General features: G+C 38.1%; 1 protein-coding gene across 9 annotated transcripts in view; it reads left to right on the top strand.

Annotated features, from left to right (window-relative positions):
• Window positions 1-16,507, top strand: part of ORC5 (origin recognition complex subunit 5) — a 74,489-nt gene extending 57,982 nt beyond the window's left edge. For all 9 annotated transcript variants that reach the window (XM_068929617.1, XM_068929628.1, XM_068929608.1 and 6 more), the window contains 3 exons: window positions 9,906-10,018; window positions 14,868-14,956; window positions 16,308-16,507. In XM_068929617.1, coding sequence (XP_068785718.1) covers window positions 9,906-10,018; window positions 14,868-14,913 — 159 coding nt within the window. In that variant the 3' untranslated portion in view covers window positions 14,914-14,956; window positions 16,308-16,507. The remainder of the gene's footprint in view (window positions 1-9,905; window positions 10,019-14,867; window positions 14,957-16,307) is intronic.
• Window positions 16,508-20,527: the final 4,020 nt, after the last annotated feature.

Genomic DNA, 20,527 nt, shown 5'->3' with positions numbered 1-20,527 from the left:
ATCAATGCATGGGCGCCTGAAAGCTTTGCGTTCTGTAGAGTGACTTATGCAAATGGATGCTATAAATTTGTAGCCTCTGTGGTATATCTAAATACTTAAATTATGGTTACAATTTTTTTTTTAATAGAAATGAAATTTCTCACAGTAGGTTAGAACCATCGGTTTTGTGCTACGTTACAGTAAGGAAGCATTCAGGGTTTCATTGTTCATCGAGCAACTAGAGTGGACTGACTTCCTAAGTCGCAGTCTTCATCCTGTTCTTTTTCTTGCTCCTGGCAGGCCTAAACGGTAATAGATCTACTGATCGAGAGCAGGATATTCCCTTTGATGTACTAGTATTGCTATTTTGCCGGTCGTTCTCGAAACAGGGATTCCACATCTGCCCCCTTCCAGCCGCTTAGAAGAGTGACCTTGTGGTGTCCTCTTTTATTTTGTGCTGCATGGTGATGCTCTAGTACCCTGCCAAACTGGAAGCTGGACTTGTGTTCCTCCTTGGGTTTTGTCTGTTCTGCTTAAGGGTACCTGTGAACGAAGATACCAGAGTATAAGCTTTATATGTCCAGGTTTTGCAAGTGAAGATTTTGAACAGGAGAATAACTGTTACTCTGAATTACTTCTGTGTAAGAGCTTTGTTTTCAACTTATTGTCAGTCCAGGATCTAACGTCAGACATGAAATTAAATTTTAATTAAGGTCTGTCTTATATGAAAGTATATCTCTTAAATCAGGAGAGTTCTTTTACATCTCCCTTGTTTGAGGACATAAAACCTAGTGTGACTCAGTGCTATGTAAGCAGATCTTGCTGCGAGTTAGACAGCGCCATCATTTCTAATTTCTTAGTATTTACATGCAACCTCGTAATAAACTTCTTCAGTTCATTGATCAGATGCATTAACGTCGGAGTTCAGCAGTCTTTTCAGTTTCAGTTTTACGATACAAAAGCAACTTCAGCTGTCAAATTTCAACAGATCAGAGTCATATGCGTGAACAATTTCATACCAATACTCAGATCTCTAAAATGCAGATTACTAGAAGCCAGGAGCTGTGCTGCAGAAAGGATTTCGCTATACTTAACGCTTTTATTATACGCTTTCCTAAGTATCCCTTTGCTGACCTTTTCAAGAGGCAGCATATTGGGTCAGGAGGGATCTTTGTTTCGTATGATAGTACTGATGTACTTCAGTGATGTGAGTTGTTTCTGTTTTTATTTCTGTTGCTATTTATTTTTATTACAGAACCACTAAAACGTGCACGTTTTTATGTAGTCACAACAGCTGTAGGGTTGCTTTCTGTCTTTTGCAACGCTTCCCTTGAAAAGTAAGGTTGCGGCATGTCACTGTGGACCATCTTTAAAGATGCTGAGTTTTTGCACGTTATATTTGAGTGCATCTTGCAGGCTATAGACATTTTATTAGCAATGGACAGTATACTGGAAAGAATCTATCTTAAATGGCGGAAGATTTTCAGATGAGGAACACCCAAGGAAAAATATTTTTACTTGTAAACAGCATATTTGATTTGATTTAATAGTCGTTTTTCAAAGCCAGCTCACACATCAGACTACCATATATGTTATGATTTGTCTAGCCTTGTGGATAGTATGTCTGGTTTTTTATATTTCAGAAGTATTTAGGTCAAATCCTCCTGGGGTGGTTATTTTAATTAAAGATTAAAATTAAAAAAAAGCTTTGGATCAATATTCTTTCAACATTTAATTATCATAATCATCCAAAAATAGACTGCAGTTAACACACATATTGAACATATTTTTCCTTATTGGAGAAAGCAAGGTAATTTGGACTCTTAAACATCCTATTCTGAGAAGTATCCTTCGATTTCATGGATTCTGTTCATGACATATACGCAGTACAGATTTTTGTCCTTAGGACAGGTTAGACATCCTGATTGCTTTAATTATTTGTGAATGCAAAATTCTATTTACAAACAGAAAAACTCCTTTATTTATATAGCAATGGGAGCGTAGTAACTTACATTAGATCATTATTTACTGTTTTATATTTTACTGATATAACATAAAAAATTTAGAGGCCTTGTGCAAATGTGAATATCAAGTCCTACAATTAAGATTCAATATATACTTGGTAGTATATTTAAGGTTACTTTTTTTCTGATTTGATTTTGTACTTCTCTTGTAATATCTAGGAATGCTGCCATTGTGGGACAAATGTTATATGGGTGAAGTTTTTCATAGCTTTTGGGATTTAAGGTTATATGCCTAGTTCATTGCACAATGCCTGAGTTTTTCATATAAAAATTTGCTTCAAGAAAACAACGTTTGTGTCTCCTTTCTTGGCTTCTGAAAAGCACCTGGAACTTGAGGCCTCTGATGCAGAAATGTGTCTTTTGAAAAAAGAATACTTCTTTTGGCTAGGTACTGCCTTTGCCTTGAAAAATAGCCAGTTTTTGTCTGGTGTCTGCTTTATGAAGCTACCTGACTTAAGGAGTCAACAGAACTGTAAACATAATTCCCCAAGAGTTTCTTTGACCATCTGTTACCATTTTTGGTTGCTTTGATTTTAAATTGTGTAATAGAAAGGGGAGCACTTGTGAATTATCTACCTACAGTTCATATCTGCACCCCGTGTACTTAGGAGTGCCTCTCCCAGGTAGTCATTGAAATAATTAAGATGCAGGCACCTCCAACAGGTTTCAAGCACACTGGATCCTTTTTTTGTATGTTTTGGAGGATCAAAATAAACTCCCCCGTGATCAGTTCCAGGAGTCTAATAAATTTCTGTCAAGATTTCTAAATCTACCCTCAAGCACAGGAATAATTTGATCTTCTCAGAAAATAGTATGTTAAACAAATTTCTAGCATGCCTTTTAGGGTAGAGCTCAAAGTACTTTAATTGATCCTTAGAGTGAAGGAACTGACTCAGAAATACTGATTTATCCTGACATCACTCCATAGAGATTTTATCCTCCTTTTAATTGATGAGCAGACTGAGGCAGAGTATTGTGAATTGCTTTTTATATTCCTTCTTCTCCTTGTGCAAATTGAGTTAATGCTGAAGTAAATGTGCCAAGAGGAAAAAGGAGCTTCTTCCCAGTGAATAAAAATCCTGAAGAGAAAGCAAATTCATTTATAACTGAAAGATTCATTTAAGAATAGTTCTGAAATGTACGAACTATTGAACTACTTTTAAAAAGTTCTGTTATTGTAATAGTGAATGGGCAGGGCTAATCTATGCAAAAGCTTTTAAGATACCTGCTAGCAACAAAAGTGTTCCAGAAGATGGCTGGAAGAAGCTGGATTTTCATTATCCATCTTTTTTTCAAGGCTGCAGACTGTCAAGAGAATGAAGTAATTGATAGTGAGAGAGCCCATGTAAAGACCCAAGAGAAGGGTGAACGGGCAGGCAAAATGAGAGGATGTAGAAGATGCAGATGATGTATTTGGCCTTTGATGAATGTGTTATAACAGCCATACTAGATCTGACAAAAAGTATTTTTATCCCATTGTTTTACTTCTTACAGTGACTAATATCAGACACAGGGAGAAAAATAAAGAACAGGGCAAGCGTAGAATAAATTTTGTCTGGTATACGTTACAGCTTCTTACTACCTGTGGCTCAAGTGCTTGGTCAGAGTTGATGTCCTTTGTTAACCTGTGATTGTATTTCCTTCCATGAATGTGTCTAGTTCTTTTCTTAAATCCACCGAAAGCTTTACCTCACCCAACTTTCAGTGGCAAAAACTGTCATAGATTAACTACAAATTTTAGTGAAAAAATTCCTCCTTCTGGGTTTTTTGGTTTGCTTTTTAACTTGTCCTTTTTAGTTTCATATGAAGTTTCCTGGCCCTTCACGGTTCCTATTAGCCTCTCCAGTCACTCAATTTTAAGAAATTGTTTGAAAATGTTGGTTTGTGGAAGATAAGATGCGGAGACTACAGATAATTAGAAATTATAGGAGGGAATGTTATAGAGGAGAGATGAAAGAATGCTGCTGCACAGCGAACTCGAGATTTGCAGGTAGTCACTAAACAAGTAGACCTAGTAGCCAGACTGCTAATTGAAGAGATCTGATTCTAAAAAGAGTATGAATATTAGGGCAAGGTGAGGAAGTGTCTCCTCAGGTGAAGAAAATATATTTACTTCACTTGCAATTGAATAGAAAAGCCAGCAAGGAAACCAGCTGCAGAAGTACTAGAAATAAGCAGCCTCTAATATGCAGAAAGGTGTTCTGTGGTCTGAAAGACATTAGAGGGTAGTATGATTTGCAACAGGGAGGAAGGGGAAAAGGGAATAAGCAAAAGAGTCAAGCCTATGAAATTGGCAATATTTTTTTTCCCCCAAAAGTTTTATGTAGCAAATGGAACACCATAAGTAAGAGTGGGTAGAATGAGACAAAGTGGTAAAAACTGATTATACAGTGGGGAAGTACCATACAAGAATGACCTCTATGATCTGAACAGTAGAAACAAAAAAGGATTTAGTAGTGTAAAATTTAAAGTTGTATGCCTTGGGGTTAATAAACTTTGCAGCTATGAAGATATGTAAGAATGACTTTAAAGATGATGAGTCTAATGCAAATGGAATGGACTTAACAGTATGAAATTCAAGGTCGTATAGTTAGGGTTAATAAACATTTATTCTAAAAACAGAAGGATCATCCTGTAGAAACATGAGGAAGAGAAGGAAAGTTTGGCTGTCATAATGACTGACTGAGCCATCAATGTGGTAAAGCCTTGAGAAAGCCCAAGGTGTTTAAATGCGTAAAATGCCATCTAGGTTTATAGTGGGCGAAGTGAAGTCAAAAGACTGCGAAAACAGAGATGCAGAATAACAAATATAAAAAGATTTAATTTAAAAAAAAATTATAGTAAATTAATCCTGACTAAAATTAAGCAGGAGATTGAAGCAAGATTCTCGTTCGTTTATCATACATATCATCCTCGAGAGGATGAGGCCAGTTTCTTTCTCCGTGATGCCCAGTGACAGGACAAGAGGCAACGGGCACAAACTGAAGCACAGGAAGTTCTGTCTGAACATGAGGAAAAACTTCTTTCCTGTGAGGGTGACTGAGCCCTGGAACAGGTTGCCCAGAGAGGCTGTGGAGTCTCCTTCCCTGGAGATATTCACAACCCTTCTGGACGCGATCCTGGGCAACATGCTCTAGAGGACCCTGCTGGAGCAGGGAGGTGGGACTAGATGATCTCCAGAGGTCCCTTCCAACCTCAACCAGTCTGTGATTCTGTAACTACCAGCAGCAGTGGATTTCGAACAAGTGCAGTGGGTTGCATTTGTGCTTTAAAAGAGCTGTAAGACGGTGCTGCAAAACACTAGAGCACGTATCAATTTTAGCATGACTGTGAAAGAATATAGCACCATTGAGGATATTATAACGCAAATAATGAAAGTTCTTAATATTATCATAGATTGAAGTTCAGAATCATGAAACAGATTCAAGCTGTGGTTGAAAGTAAGCCACACTTTAGAGTTACAATTAGCATTACATTTTAAGCAAGATAATTGAAAATTATAGACTATGGAGATGAAAAATACCTTGCAGATCTTCCAGTACATCTGAGATTGTTCCTGCTGTTGTCTTTTATTTGTATTTTGTCTAGTCCAGTTTTAAACATACCACTCAGAATTGCATCGCATCTCTGAGGAAACGTTTTTTTTCTAATAGCCAGCACCATTTCTCCTTGTTGTTGTATCAGATGGATTTGAGTATGGTCCACACAGTGTGAAGATGTGTATGGCCCATTTCCTTCATAACTTGTGCAAACTTTTTCCGTGTGATAGTCAATCATTGCTTACCGAAACTAAGCGTATGTTTCTCTGTGCCTCTGCTCTGACTTCTGGTGGGATTGTGCACCTCTGCAGATGCTTGCTGGCCCATTGCTATGTGACTGGCGAGAGCCCGGCCAGTCGCAGGGGCAGCTCTCATTTCTGGACTTCTGTGCTCTCCCTGCAGCCGGCGTGCCCACAAAGCCAGCCTTTGTCCCTCTTTGGGGAATGATGCTAGGCCCATCTGTTAGCTCAGTCTGATAGGAAAAGTGCAGCCTTCAAGGATGGCTTGTGGGTTACTTTTCCCCCCCCCCCCCCCCAAGAGGATTAAATGTCTGTATTTGACCAGTGAGTCTTCGAGAGCAGTCTGAGTGGTCCTTTTCTCCTGGTTGCTGCTGTGAGCAGCGCTTTTGCAATTATTCACACCTTGCTTTTAGCAGTAGCTTTCTCACACAAACATGTTTCAAAGAAAGCTCAGTCCTGGTTGATTTTTAAACATATCAATGACCCCTGTTCCTTCATGTCTTTCAGATCAATAGTTTTGCTTCAGACTTTCTCATTATTCCTGCAGAAAATGCCATTTGCTTATCATTGACTTTTACTGGTGTTCTGGCACTTTTTTCTTTAACGAAGATTAAATTATTGCCACATTTTTATTTCATAAATAGCTTTAGAATATTTCTTCCAACTGCAGTTTCTTTTGTTCGAAAGATTGTCAGTAATTTTTTTTTTGTCATCCACACAATTTTTCTGGCTAATTTCTCATCTGTTCTTGCCAGATGTTTTTTTCCAAGCTTTTGTGACAATGAAATACAACCATAGTAGTCCATGCTATTTAAATAAAAGTCTTGAAAAACTGCTTTTTTTGGTAAGTGCGATTGGTTTGACATTGCATTCGTGTTTTCCCAAATGTGGTGTGAACTTCTGATATATCTTCAGTTAAGAAAAGATCACTTCCCAAGATTTACACCACCTGAACTACTGAAGTAGCAAAACTTGGAGTTTACAAATAAATGTCCAAAACCCAGTCCATTCTGCTGTATCCTGTTTACCAGGTGTGTGCCGTAACTAGGCGTAGAGAGAGACTGCTAGGAGTGTAATTTTATACAAATAGATGGCTCGGATAGGTGGATTTCCCAGAGGGTTTTTCTTCCTTCCCCCCCTACCCCAGTGCTTTTTTAGATATTCAGTTAAGAGGCGCTCAAATCATTTGTGTCCAGAGGAAGTTGAACGAGCTTTGTCCCACAAGGCTTTTTAACCAGTTGACTATTATGGTGAAGAAGGATGAGACAACTACTTCTTCTTATGAATCTAGTCAAAAAAGATAGGTTCAACATAAAATATTTCAGGAACTTATTAACAATTCCAGATCTACAGAAACTGAATCTTGTCTTTTGACAAATCAACTTACTGAAATAAATAGGTCATCCAATCCTGTGGCTTACTCATCAGCAGAAGAGTCCTGCCGTGTTTGTATGAAATGGAGAAAAGCAAGAACTCATTGCTTTGGGGTGGCAGAACTTGCTTACTGGTTTTGATTCTTCCTGAACTTGGTGAAAAAACAATGCAAACAAAGCTCTAGGCTGGTGCCTGCTGCAGGATTTTGGATTTGCCCTTCTGAAATCCTAACTTTCTCTAGGTATGGGACAGATGTCCGTAACTAGGTTTTGAATTCCACTCCAAAGACTCACAAGTTAGGTATTTTACCATGTAATGCATAGGCTGTATTTCACCAGCTAACATGTAGGCTGTCTGAGTGGAGCTGGTCACTATTTAATCCCCTTAGATACGTATTCTCTTTGTCTCTATTGGGGCTGCTTGGAGATAAAACCAGTTCTTAACTTGCATGAATGGAAAATGGCAGTTCTACCTGCTGCTTTCTTAAGTAATCTCAGTACCAGGGCTCACTGTGTAAGCACTCACTTTGCTGCGATGGCATTTTTATTAAGCTAAATAAATAGAGTATTTGTGAAAGAAAGGAGTGGAGGGTTGCAGTTTGCTAAGTAAATAACTGTTTTACTCCAACTGATGATCAGAACCTTCATATGTTTTGTAACATATCGATCCTAAAACGTAATGACACATAGCACCTAGTCTGACACTATTTCAGATTTGTAGAGTCAGCCTTTAGTAAGCAATTTTACACTGCTGACCTTAGGTTCCCTCTACAGCGTTTAGTGAGAGCTGAAAAAAGATGGTTACTATTTGTTGTTTAAAGCAGAGCTGAAATATTTGTAACGTAGCAGCAAGGTCACTTTTGCGTCTCAAATGAAATTTAGATGGGTCCAGCTCTGAGCTATCTAGACTTTTGGTGTGCTCCTTGGAAGCTTTATGAGCCTCATGCCATTCCTTCTGTGGGACATAACCTGCTTTCATTGGTAATTTCTGAGTGCAAGGCAGCAGCAAGCATATATTGCAGAAAGGATTAGCCAATGATGGTGCACTGAGGTGTAAAATAGAAGTTGTGATAACAGATTACACCATTGTGTGACTTCATTAGCTGAATAAAGACATTCGTTGAATGAAGAATGTGGAAAAATGTGCTCTCTAATTCGTAAGTACTAAAAAAAAATACCAAACGCCTAGCAAATTTGAGGTTGGTTTCAAGTCAGTGATGGTTGTTGGAAGTGATTCCTGAACTGGATTTTGAATAGTTTACCATTTACCATACACTGAGTTTAGTTCTCTTAAGTGCTGTCAATGCTAAAAATTGGTAAGTAGTATGCTACTTTTAATGTAATTTAGAGACCTGAATTACTTCAACAGTATTTGTCTTTGTCAGCACAGGCAGGCCAATATTCCATAACCAAATCCCACATACTTTGCAGAAGGAGGACATCCAAACTATTGTTGTCTTATGCCATGCAAAAGAAAGTTAAACACAGGTTTTATAAAAATTGCCCCATTCTGGGCAATCATAACTTTTTTGTTCCACAGGTTGGTGTCTTTTTTACAGTATGTCTGCTTAAGGGAACGCTTTAATGAATATTCTTACTTCTTGCAAGCCGTGTCACAAATTTGAAGATGAAGTTCACTTTCAGCGAAAGAGTGGGTTTATAACTCAGGTGTATTTTTTTTTGTTGATACTGATAAGATTTCTTAAGTGCTGCTGCTTTATAGTAACACACATTTCTGAAGGTTTAATTGATGCTATCTTTCCTGATCTATTTATTCTCCAGAAATTTCTTTCTATATGAGTATCATTACACACAGCTAGGTCATAGCTGACTGGTTTTTTTTGAAAGTAGGACTGTAGTCAGATGCTTTATAGAATCCGTGCTTTATAGAATGTAACCTTGTTATACTGAATTGTCTGCAGCTATAGCCCAGGCAAGGCAAAATGTCTCTTCTCCTCTGCTTTTCCCTCTTTCCTTCCCCTGAGGCTGAGTGGAGGCAGGGAGATAGAAGAATCGACACTATTTCTTGTAGTGGAGGCAGAACGGATTGATTGCATTTAACACCAGCGTCCCATGACTGCACTTTGGTGACGCCATAGTTATCATTTCATGGAAAAAAGGTGGTGAAAAATACACTTACATTGCTATATTAGCAAAATAATCGATGGCTCTATCAAGACACTGCGTATATAAGTAGGCACATTTCTCTCCTTTCAGGCCATGCTCTTTTTAAGCACGCAGTCTTTGCTATCCAGCCTTCCAACCTCGAAAGTCTTTTAGCTGAGTAGAGTGATTCTCTCCATCTGTTCAAAATGCTGTATGAACTGGCATGAGAGTATCCAACTTTGAATGGAAAAATTCAAGAGGAGATCTTCAGAATTTAAAGGAAAGGGACTCAAACTGTGTCCTGGCTGTCAAGCAGAAGAATGGAAAATGTTCAACTCCCTGCCAGCCTTTCTCTCTCTGATTAGAACTCCATAATAACCCTTGATAGGAAGGGTAAAGGGTGAAGCCTGTGTGTGTCACTACCTGTACTGCAAATGTAGCACTATAAATATATGTATATTTCTGGTTCTGCTTGCTGCAGAACTACATGAAAATCAGTGAGAAAGTGTGAGTGGTTTTCTGAAGAAATATGGCCATATGGTGATTTGGGAAAGATGTTGATGACAAATGGGGAAAAAATGTAATTGGCTATTGCTAATCACATTTGGAAAAATGTCTAATGTTACTCATGTCTCTTGTTCATAGATCACCTCACTTGTGACACTCCAGCTGTTATCCATGGTTGGCCATAATGACCAGCTTGATGGACCCCGATACAAATGTACTGTATCTCTGGATTTCATCAGGGCTGTTGCACGGTGAGCCTGTTACACACTGTTTAGTGTTTTATATGCTGACTTGAATGAGATTTCAAAAGCAGTATTTGCTTAGTTTTTTTACTGGCTCTCTGCAGGCCACAACAGGAATCAACAGCAACTTTCTAAGAATGGAGAAAAGGCTACTGAAAAATGAATTGTTTATTTGTGTATATTCCAATAGTTCAGTGAGATCTTTCCAAGACAGGTTGTCATCGTGTTATTATCTGTACAAGCAAATAGAAGAATCCTTGTCTTCAAGAGCTTACAATTTTAAAATGGCACGGTAAACTAAAGAACTATCTTCCTGAGGAATCAAGACAAAGACATTCAAGTGTCCTATGTCACACAAAGTGTCTTTCCCTGTGTCTTATTCTTCCATCTCTGTTCTAGTCATTTAGAACCACAGAACTACCCTTATCCTTTTCTGTGCTGGTTTTAATGAGAAGGCGTGTGCTGTAATGAAACTGCTGCCGTGAAGGAGTGAGGGATGAGAATGTGTAGCCCTTTGCCAAGTTCAGTCAGATTTTGGTCAAATTTCATTTGATCACTCTATGAAAGGGTTTATATATGATGTGGTTGCCTGTGACTTCAGAGATCTCAGGAGATCCCGTCCCACTCTAACATCCTAAATTTTATTCTTCCTACAGAAATGTGGTAGTGGAAGTTTACATCCTTCATGTTAATGTTATGGTAACCGTATAGACAATGGAAATGCTAAAGCTTGGGAAAACGTTTTTTTTTTCCTTCTGTTTGTATCATTTACCTAAATCGTACTTATGTGGTAAGATAGTGGCATAAGAATTTATCTTTTAATTAGGTTATTTTAGCTTTGAAATGTGGTGTGCAAAGCTTTTCTGTCTGCTCTTGAATTTACTTTGATATGATATTATGATTCCTCATACTTTAGTAGATCTCTAATTAAATGTTGTGAATATTCATTATACTTCTTTAGATTTTGTTTATTTTCTTCCTTTTACTTAACAAAGTTACTTTCTTTTAGGGGAAGAAACACTGTTTGGCAGAAGTGGCTCAAATTTTATAGCTATAATTTCTATTTTTGTATCATAGAGAGTTTTATAGAATTTCCTGGGAAGGTCTCTTGTTGTGTGAGATACTGAAGCTAGCTCATTTATTAGCACTTTTCCAAAGTAACTCAAAAATATTTTAAGTTTTCAAGCAGCAAGTCCTTTAAATTATATTAGGTCCAAGTTACAACACAGGGAAACCTTTAAGTACTTTGTTGGACTGACTTAGAAGAGCAACAGAGAAAATACTTGCATAATAGAAACATAACAGCAGCAAAATACCAGCCTTCTATTTAGTGAACGAATTTAGAGGATTATTGAGAGATACATTCTTTTCAAAACAGGATTGGACTAATCTTAATGACATAGCTAGGCCAAAGAACTATTTTAATGTGATACAGTAACATACTCTCTTTGTACTTAATAAAGATCAAGGACTTCATGTGAAAGTACTGTTCCTACTGTTAGTCATTTTCATTTCCAAAAGGCATATGGTAGTACCTTAATCTGAACTGATATTTAGTTCTAAACACAGTGTTTGTTGTAAATACAGTATAAAAGCTATATAGGTTATAATAATTTTTCCATATAGTTGTTCTTGTGTGATCTGTAGCTGAAATAAATTAATGTAGATACCCCCAAAATTCATTTAGTTCATTAAGAGCCTTCTGTTTTAGAGTCTGAGGAAGGTGAGAGATCCATCAGGAGAGATGATTATGAAGTGCAGACAGAAATGCATATACTACCTGGGCAACAAGCAGACCCTTGTCTCATTTATAGGAAATGAAAACAGCAGTATCTCACACCTGTTGCAACAGCCAACCTACTAGCAGCTCTTGGAAAAAGAGTACATGGCCAGAACAGAGAACAGAAATAACATGTTGCTGAAAGGAGGAGAAACACTTTAAAGGCCAGCCCTTCTCTGTAACAGTGGACTTCAGAGGAACCTGCCTTTTAAACGATATTGCAAAGCCTCAGTGCACCAGTGGCTCTCCTGACCTGTTAAATGTCCAACAGACTTGTCAGTAAACCCTACAGATGCACTTAATTTCAATTTGCAATTGGACAGCACATAGAATGAATTCAGGCCCGGCTGGACCATACTGCCATGACCTCCAGTGCTTCACTATCTCAATTTGCTGTTCCCAGCAATAAAGTCACACGTGAATGATGCCCTGAAAAAGCTCCCACTGGTACCAAATACAGAGGGCCATCTGCTTAGCAACATCTATTGTCGTGCGTTCAGATGTCCCCATGCTCTTATCTCTGCTCTAACTCTTGCTGTGAATACAGAGACCAGTTCATAAACTCTGTACTGACTACAAGGGTCCTTCCTTAAATGAATGAAGGTACTTGAAATGACAGCCCTGTCGCTGCAACTTTAACACCTTTAGAAGTTTCACTGAGTCCATGAAAGCTGCCAGAAGTTAGAGATGGCCAAAACTTACGCTGTGCAGGTCATGCTTAGCAGAAGAAGTAGCTGTGAGACACTATCACTTCAAAACTTAATGCACACTCTAGTGCTTCGGCTAGCCTTCCTTTAGGTCAGGTGTGCGTATGTATGTCATATCTACAGTTTTTTTCTATGTGTTCTGAAGAAGGGAAGAAGGAAATATTTCTTTTCCTTCCAGATAGTTTGGAAGTGTTTATGTGCTGTGTGGATAGAGCAATCGAGTGACTTCACAGATTTTAAAGTCGGCCTGTGATTCTTTTCTTTTTCCTTTTGTTCTCCTTTTTTTTCTTGCTTTGTTCCTTTGTTATGCCTTTTTATTTAGTTTCTTTTCCAAGAACATTTTATTTAGTTTCTTTTCTTTGTTGCATCTTTAAAAAGGACAATCGATAGATAAGATGCAAGGTTCATGAACCCATGATAAGTGGGTTTCCTCTTGGCTGGTTGGGGCCAGCTGAAGGGTGGATTTCTGATCCTTTGTGCTTTAAGAAGTATCATTTGCTAGCTGTGTTATAGCGTTGCAGCTGCCTGTGGTTTTTACGCAGGTGTGGGAGAGGAATATTTATTGCAAAGGAGAAGGATCTACTTTGCCCTTTCAACCAAAATACATCTCAACTAAGCAGACCATCTCCTGATTTTCTGCTTCTCCTTTATTGTGGTAGTACTAAGATGTAGTCACTGAAATCTTCAGATACCTCATCCTTATTACCATCTCACGTTGCTGCTTAGCATATTTCCTAATGAAAAGCTGAAGAGTGCAAAGAGCAGGACAGAAAAGCATGTGCTCTCTCCCCTTCGCCACAGCACCCGATTTAGGATGTTCAGCTTGTGTTTAATTTTCCTTTTTTTTTTTTTTAAAGCAAAAATGAAACATGCAATTTTTTTAAAGCAAAAACTATATTTGTTTCATGGAAAAATGTAGTATGCACTTATCTCTTCCTGGAGTGTTTTCGTGTCATAACTGCTGCCCATGCACAGTCAGTCTGTTTAATACCAAGGAACTTGGTCTAGCTCTGCTTATTGCATATATTCAAGGTCTAGCTCTGCTTATTGCATATATTCAGCCTCTGCAGAGGTATTCCCATGCTTTTTATGACACACTATTTACACTTTTGGTTGAAGGTAAGGTTAGATATTTCTTTGCTAGAAACTTTAAATTTCTGTTTAAAGAATTTCAGATGTAAGCTCAAAAATTTTCTGAAGTAGGAATATTTGTTGAATGGGATGGATCTTTTAATATAATCTCTAATGATCCAAGCTGTTATGACAGGGTAATTGTGTTTCATTTAGTTGATAAGGTCAGCATTTGTTAGAGAGTAAGATATTGTTTCTGCAGAAAGCCTTATAACTAAAGCACTTGTTCTTGAGTGACATGACATAATATGATTCCAACAGTGGCAGTTAATTTCCTTTAACTTTGTCACTGGATTATTAAGTGAACTCCAACACACTGTCTCTTGCTGCATATCTCAGGAATTTCTGAACTTTTTCTCTGCCTGATATGATGTTTTACAGAAAGTTTTTAAAAAGTGGGTTACAAAATGATGCATGAACAGAGAATATTAGATGATTGCAGTCTAACAAATAAGACATTCAGCCAGTTAATCTCACTTAGCATTGTGAGCAGTTATTTTTGCATCACTGAGTACTTTAAAAAAACTTTTAATTTTATACTTGTCATTATGTGCGGTAATTTGTGTTATTTATTCAAACAGTAAACCCTAAAGTCTGAGTGTTAGATTGTACAGCAGAATGAGTTTAGAGACAAAAAAAATAATTATATGTTTTATTCCACTGCTATTTCATTCTGCCTGCCATCAAAGTACAAAAGTATACATTAAAATCTTCTATCCTATTGAGTGGCATTCTTGGTTTTTTCAAATTTAGCTATGAACATGGGTCAGCTAGTGTCAAGACTGAAAGAACGCAGCCTGCAGATGAGTACAGATAAAGGAGTTATGCAGTACATGCTGAAACAGGTGGTTTGGAAGATGAACAAAACATTCAATAGCATAAAAGATTCCTGCTTTGCATTTCCAACTAGAGTATAATGTTTACCAGAGGAAGATCTACTCATATCAACTTTAATTTAAATTTATTTTTACTGCTTAAAGATTAAGAATCTTTCATTTCTTTCCAGAAAGCTTCTCTATTAATTTTGAAAAATCTTACAGAGTTTAAATACTCAAAAGATAGATACTGTAAATAACATTAGAAATTAGAAGTTATCATTCGTGCTCGATTGCGTTTGGAGGGGAGGAGGTATTGCTTGATTTTGATTGTGCAGAGTCTCCCACGTGTGTTGTCTCCAAACAGGTTAAAGTCTTAGTGCTGTTAAGATGATTGTTCTGATATACTGTGTTTTTGCTTATAGGACCGTGAACTTCGACATAATAAAGTACTTGTACGATTTCTTGTGAAAACAAGCTTCACAGCCATATGGACACTGTGACAATGACTAAGGCAAGCTGTGTTCATCTCTCTACTTAGCTGGCCAGAAAGAAGAGTATTTTGGCTCTTTTGGATTTGTCCAGACAGGTGCTGGCCCAGCATGGAATCGGATGAAAATAACTCTGATTGGTCTAGGTGGATCTGAGCGGAGGACTATTTACCAGGGACCCTGGAGTATTTGGAAGCAATGTGTTAATTATAAACAGCAGGGTTTGAGCACAATCTGTTCTACTCTTAATGATGTTATCTTAACACTGAAATTGCCTGAAACCCATTTACTTAGGACTGCATTTTGCTCTATGAACTCTCCCCAGTGCTTTGAACATGGCAGCAGCCCTTGTTTGTATGCCCAGTCTTTTCACTTCCTCTCCACAGGAATCTTTGCAATTGCCTGCCAAAGCAGCTTTTCCCGAGGCCACCATTTTAGGGGAGAGGAGTAGCAAAATACAGTAAACATAGGAACATATTTAAAATCAAGCTGGTATAAATCCTTCTTTCTCTTTAGTCATATGTAGGTAGACCGTTACACTGTTACAGGGGGATCACAGTGATAGGAAGCTCCCAATTTATCAGCATACTGTCTCTTTTCAGACCGTTCATAACTGCTAGCCATGAATCTGTTTTTACTGAGATTTTTTATTTATAAAATCATGTGGTTTTGTAACAGTGTCTAGCCTGTAGGGAAGTACAGCACAGCTACCTTTCCATCAGGAAGACAGAAATTCAACAGGTTATGGAATGTCCCTGCGACAGTGCCCTGAAAGAGACAGAATAGTGAATAGTCGGTGTATTGTCACATCATAAATCTTTGCAACACACAGATAAAAGGAAGACATAAACATTAATTTGAAATTGAATATCAGGCTATGAACTTGATCTGTGTGGAAAATATACTCAGATTATGAATTGTGTCTAATTTACAAGTAGAGGATTCCCAACTGCCACTGCATTATGGGATTTTGAAATCCTCTATCTAGCCCTGTTAAAGACTATTTTGGATAAAGTGTGGGGAGACCTGTTCTTCATGAATCTGAAGGCTTTTGCCTCCTGCTTGAAAACTGAAGGTTCCGCAGCCTTCCTGAAATTTTCCTCAAATATTGTACTCCTAAACACTGACCTTTGACTGTCTGACAGTACAAGACTATGTTACGTTGACCATTCTGGCTTTTTTAAAGGAAGAATGCCCCCTTGATCTCAGCTAATGGAAATGGTCAAATAGCCCAGAATGTGTGTAGCTTTTTTCTTCAGGTGTGGATGTGTGGCTGGGCTTCTGAGTCTGGATTCAGACCCAAATGTATGAGCTCCAGGTGAGTCAAAACTAACAAAAGCCTCTTTCTGATCAAGCTGTCCTTTCCCCCCTCAGGAGAATGTGAAAGGGCAGGGATGAGTCATCTCCCGGATCCTCTTTCCTTCCTACCGCTGAGCTGAATCAAACCCTGCACCTGTCCATGAGGTGGCAACATTTGTCACACTTGCTGAAGTACTTGGATGCAAACACTTTACCTGCTTCAGAATGTTTATTGCCTGTTTTTGTTTTACTAATAAAAATGTACATAAGATGAACTGCAGTTTGCACTGAACTTTATAGCTGCGTCCCCTTTTGGAGCTAGCGATGAGCCAAACTCAGCTATTGTGCATCTCCATCCAGCATGGCTACCTAGGGCTGAAAGCTGGAGAAGCAAGAAAGCTTGAGCAGTTCAGACATAAACTAGTCCCACTGTGCAGTGCAAAACAACAGCAGTACATCATAGCTTTTTCGATACCTGATCTGGGCTAGAAGTTGCTATTATGGGCTTGGTACTAATTTGCTAAGTCCTACAAGTCCTGGGTGATAAACTTGCAGAAACTCTGCAGCTGACCTTGTTTGCAGCTATCAACAAAGTGGGGCAGGGCTGTACTGCTGCAGAGAGACAATGCCAGCTTGTGAAGCTTCCTCTCAGTGGTAGTCAGGATGTCTGAAAACCTCAGCACCTACCAAGCACATTGCAGGAAACGTTTCTTTGTAAAGCTTTACTACCAACAGCAAATTACAAATAATATCCCACTTGCATTTAACCTACATAAAAATATTAGAAATACTCAAAAGTAAGGTCCAGAAATACACATCAACAATTCAAGGCAAGCACAAAATGCAACTTCACAGGTGGCCCTACGTAAGTTTATTGATGCACAATAAAATCAGATTATGTTAGAGATACATTGTCGGCCTGCATTTATATCTGATCTTGTATTGGAAAGAAATAAATAGGATTTTTACCAGGTTGCTCAGTACATAGCCATTTCAGGAGTGGTTTTTTATGCTGTTTATGAAGTGGGTTGAAGAGAGATGAGATGCAGGGACAAGGGTTACAAACAAAAAGAAAGACCAAGTATAGTGATCTTTCGCTAGCATAATAGTATTGTATGGTTGAATTAATTCCAGAGTCTTAGATTTTCAACAATATAGATATCTAAGGGCTCACATTTGCTTTTAGTAGTACCTAATGAAATACAATACCTCTTGTTTTCAACTTAGTGTTGAAATTTAGCTGGTTATTAGAAATGAGCCCGTACATACAGATAAGTGATTTTCTTTTCACCACTATAGCAGCTATAGACACTTAAGTCTTGAACTGGTGCTGGTCTTAATCCTTTTTAGGCGGTATACATGGAGAAGACTAAATATGCCATATTTCAGTATATGCCTTTGCAGATTGGTGTTTTATGTAAGTTCTATTTCAGGTTGCAGTTGGAAAAGCATCCTTTTGGCATAGTATTAAATGTGTTCACCTGGTTGCCCAACTTTCTCAGTAATTCTGTTACTTCCACGTAGCAGACCGTCTCCCTCAAAACTACCAAGTCCCACATTTGGTGCGCAAAATATAGCAAACATGAAATAAGGGTCTTTGAAATTAAGCACTGAGAAAACTTAAGGTGCTGCTGATTTTTTTATTATCATTATTTCTCACACTAGCCTGGTGATCATTTTTTGCGTGAATCGAAAAGCGGAGGATACAAATTTTTCTGGAGCGTAGGTAATTTGACTGAAAAGAAGTTAATTGGAGGAGGAGTAGTTACTGAGGAGCCATTAGACAGAGCCAGTGTCCTTACGTTGAATACACTTCTGTGCCCTTTTTGAAAGATATCTATCAGTGCTATAAAATTAAAGCTGAATCAGCAGAATATGAGAAAGAACAAGGTGACTGAAGTGTGGATGACTGATGTAGGCTATAACTATGCTGATGATGAATAGTAGGATTTGTTCTGACAAACTAGAAATATTTCTATATATCCACGTCAATGAGTTTATACGTTACTGCCCAGTATCTTATTATGTACCTTAGCAACCATAGTAGTACTGCATTTTGAGACCCTACTTTCATGGGTGAAGAAAAGCCACCCTTGGCCTCCCTGGGCCAGGACTACACCTGCTCTACGGGTGGTTTTAATGACTGTGAGAAAGATGCAGAGCAAGATAGTTGTTAAAGTAGTCAGAAAACCTCCAGTACTTTCATGCAGCAGGATATAAGTACTTAAATAAATTTGTAATTCATCAGCCAAAAAGTGTTATAAGACTAAAAACTCTATAAACTTACAGCTTCTGTCTTCAGCTGATCCAAACATTCACAGGAGCTGGGGCTTGTTCTTAGGACAGACAAATGGAGAGAGAAATGCGGGTATCATACAGTTGTAGATAAGTACCCTTGTGTAGCCCTGAATTCACCAGCAGCTGTGTTTTCAGGTATATAACCCGGAGATTTTCTTTTTTAAAAAAGGCTTGCAAGAGTGCATTGACATACAGTATGAGAGGAAATGCATTTTTTTTAACAGTGATTTACCTTTCTCTACTTCTTCCAGAACCTACTACTTCTACCGTAATAATCTCTCTACTATTGCAATTTTGTGCAAGTTAAATAATTGTACAGATTGAGCACTTGGTAAGTTCTAGTACTTTTATACACCGTGAGTTATACCTGTGAGAATGCATCAGCTTTTACCGTTAGTTATTTTTCCAGTGTCCACCAGGTAGTTTTGCCAAGACTGTTCAGGCACTGTCCACCTCCTCCATGACTGGAACAGGCAGCTATGCCAGGAAAATGGTGTGAAGTACAGGATTCCCAGCAGAAATGTAGGAGAAATCACATGTCTGTGACCTGTGAGCAAAATGTACGCAGTTCAGTATCCCAGGATTAGATGTTCCCTCAGCACTTGATTTGGCATAGATAGATAGCAAAGAAAAGTGAGAAACAGCAGGTTCTTAAGAATTGCCTGAAGTTAGGCATACTACATGTTTTGGTCTGCTCAGATGATTTTGAAACAGAAGATTTTCTCCATCCAGGAGCAAATGCTACCTGAAGCAACTCAGCCAGTTTTTTTCAAAACAGCAGCATAATTTACAAAAGATCTGTATCATTAGTAGTAAATATGCATTGGGATAAAGATACAGCTCGATTAGCAAGTCTAATCATGTGCAATACCAAATTTTATGAGTTCTCAGTCATTTGCATGGCTCTACTAGAATACTTGATGTATAGACGATTAATAGCAGAAACTGTTTTTTTTTATCTCAACTTTCCTGTGACATGTTGTTAACTCTGAGCAGGCAGATGCATACAAATTGTGTGCAATACTAGGATAGAAGTAGGCATGGAGTATATTCAGCTCTACTTTTTGCTTCAAAACCGTTGAAGAAAATTACATCTGAAAACAGTACAGGAATAGTTTGTGTATGCCAGCAGAGTTCACATCATGGAAGTACAACCTTTTCAATGAAAATATCCTGAAAATTCTACATGGGAGTATGTCTTTAGAAAACAGTAACTCAATGGCAGTGTCTGGACTAGAACGAAAAGTTGGAAAATATCATAGTGCTGACAGTTTGGCAGTAGCAATATATCAGTCATATAATTGAATAACCATATGTTTTTTAATATCTAGGCTACTAATATTAAGAAACTTTAAAGTCTGATATTAAAGCAAGATCAAGACTTTAGCAGCCTGTGAACATTGGTGGTTTTGTGCTGTTTCAGTGACAAGTTGCATCATTATTTACAGACGAAGTGGTCTTGGGGTAAGAAATACCAGCCTTTACCAGTTGTCTCTCTGAGAACACGATGTACAACGTACCATAGGTGGGTTTGATGTTTGAAGTGTTGGTGTAGTGTTCTACTCTTACAGTGCCTCCTACTCTGTCAGTGAATTTTTTTTTTCCTAGAACTAAGTACGGGAGAGGCTTTTGCAGAGCCAAGTAGAGAGACTGGGGAAGAGCAGAACAGAGGAACCGCCATTCCCAAGTGGCAGAAAGCATAGTTAACTCCTCATTTCATTTGTTTCAAAAATTGGCTTTTGAACAGACAAGTCCTTCATTTGATAACAATTTATTGCCACTAGTATTGCAATTAAAAAAAACTTGTCATGAGACTTGCAAGGGAGCAATGTATCAAAGAGCAAAGCACTGAAAGAAAAATAAATGTTCACTGGCAACATAGTGCAGTTGGGTGACTAGCATGGAAAGGGCTGGGCTTTTCTTTGAGATGAAATGTGGAACTTTGTTATATGGCTGCCTTTGATGTTTTGAAGTCTCCAGAAATGTACACAGTCTTC

This window comes from Struthio camelus, chromosome 1, assembly GCF_040807025.1.
Source record: "Struthio camelus isolate bStrCam1 chromosome 1, bStrCam1.hap1, whole genome shotgun sequence".
NCBI classification, from domain to species: Eukaryota; Metazoa; Chordata; class Aves; order Struthioniformes; family Struthionidae; genus Struthio; species Struthio camelus.
Note: the sequence above shows the minus strand (reverse complement) of the source record. Positions and strands in the feature narration are given on the sequence as shown.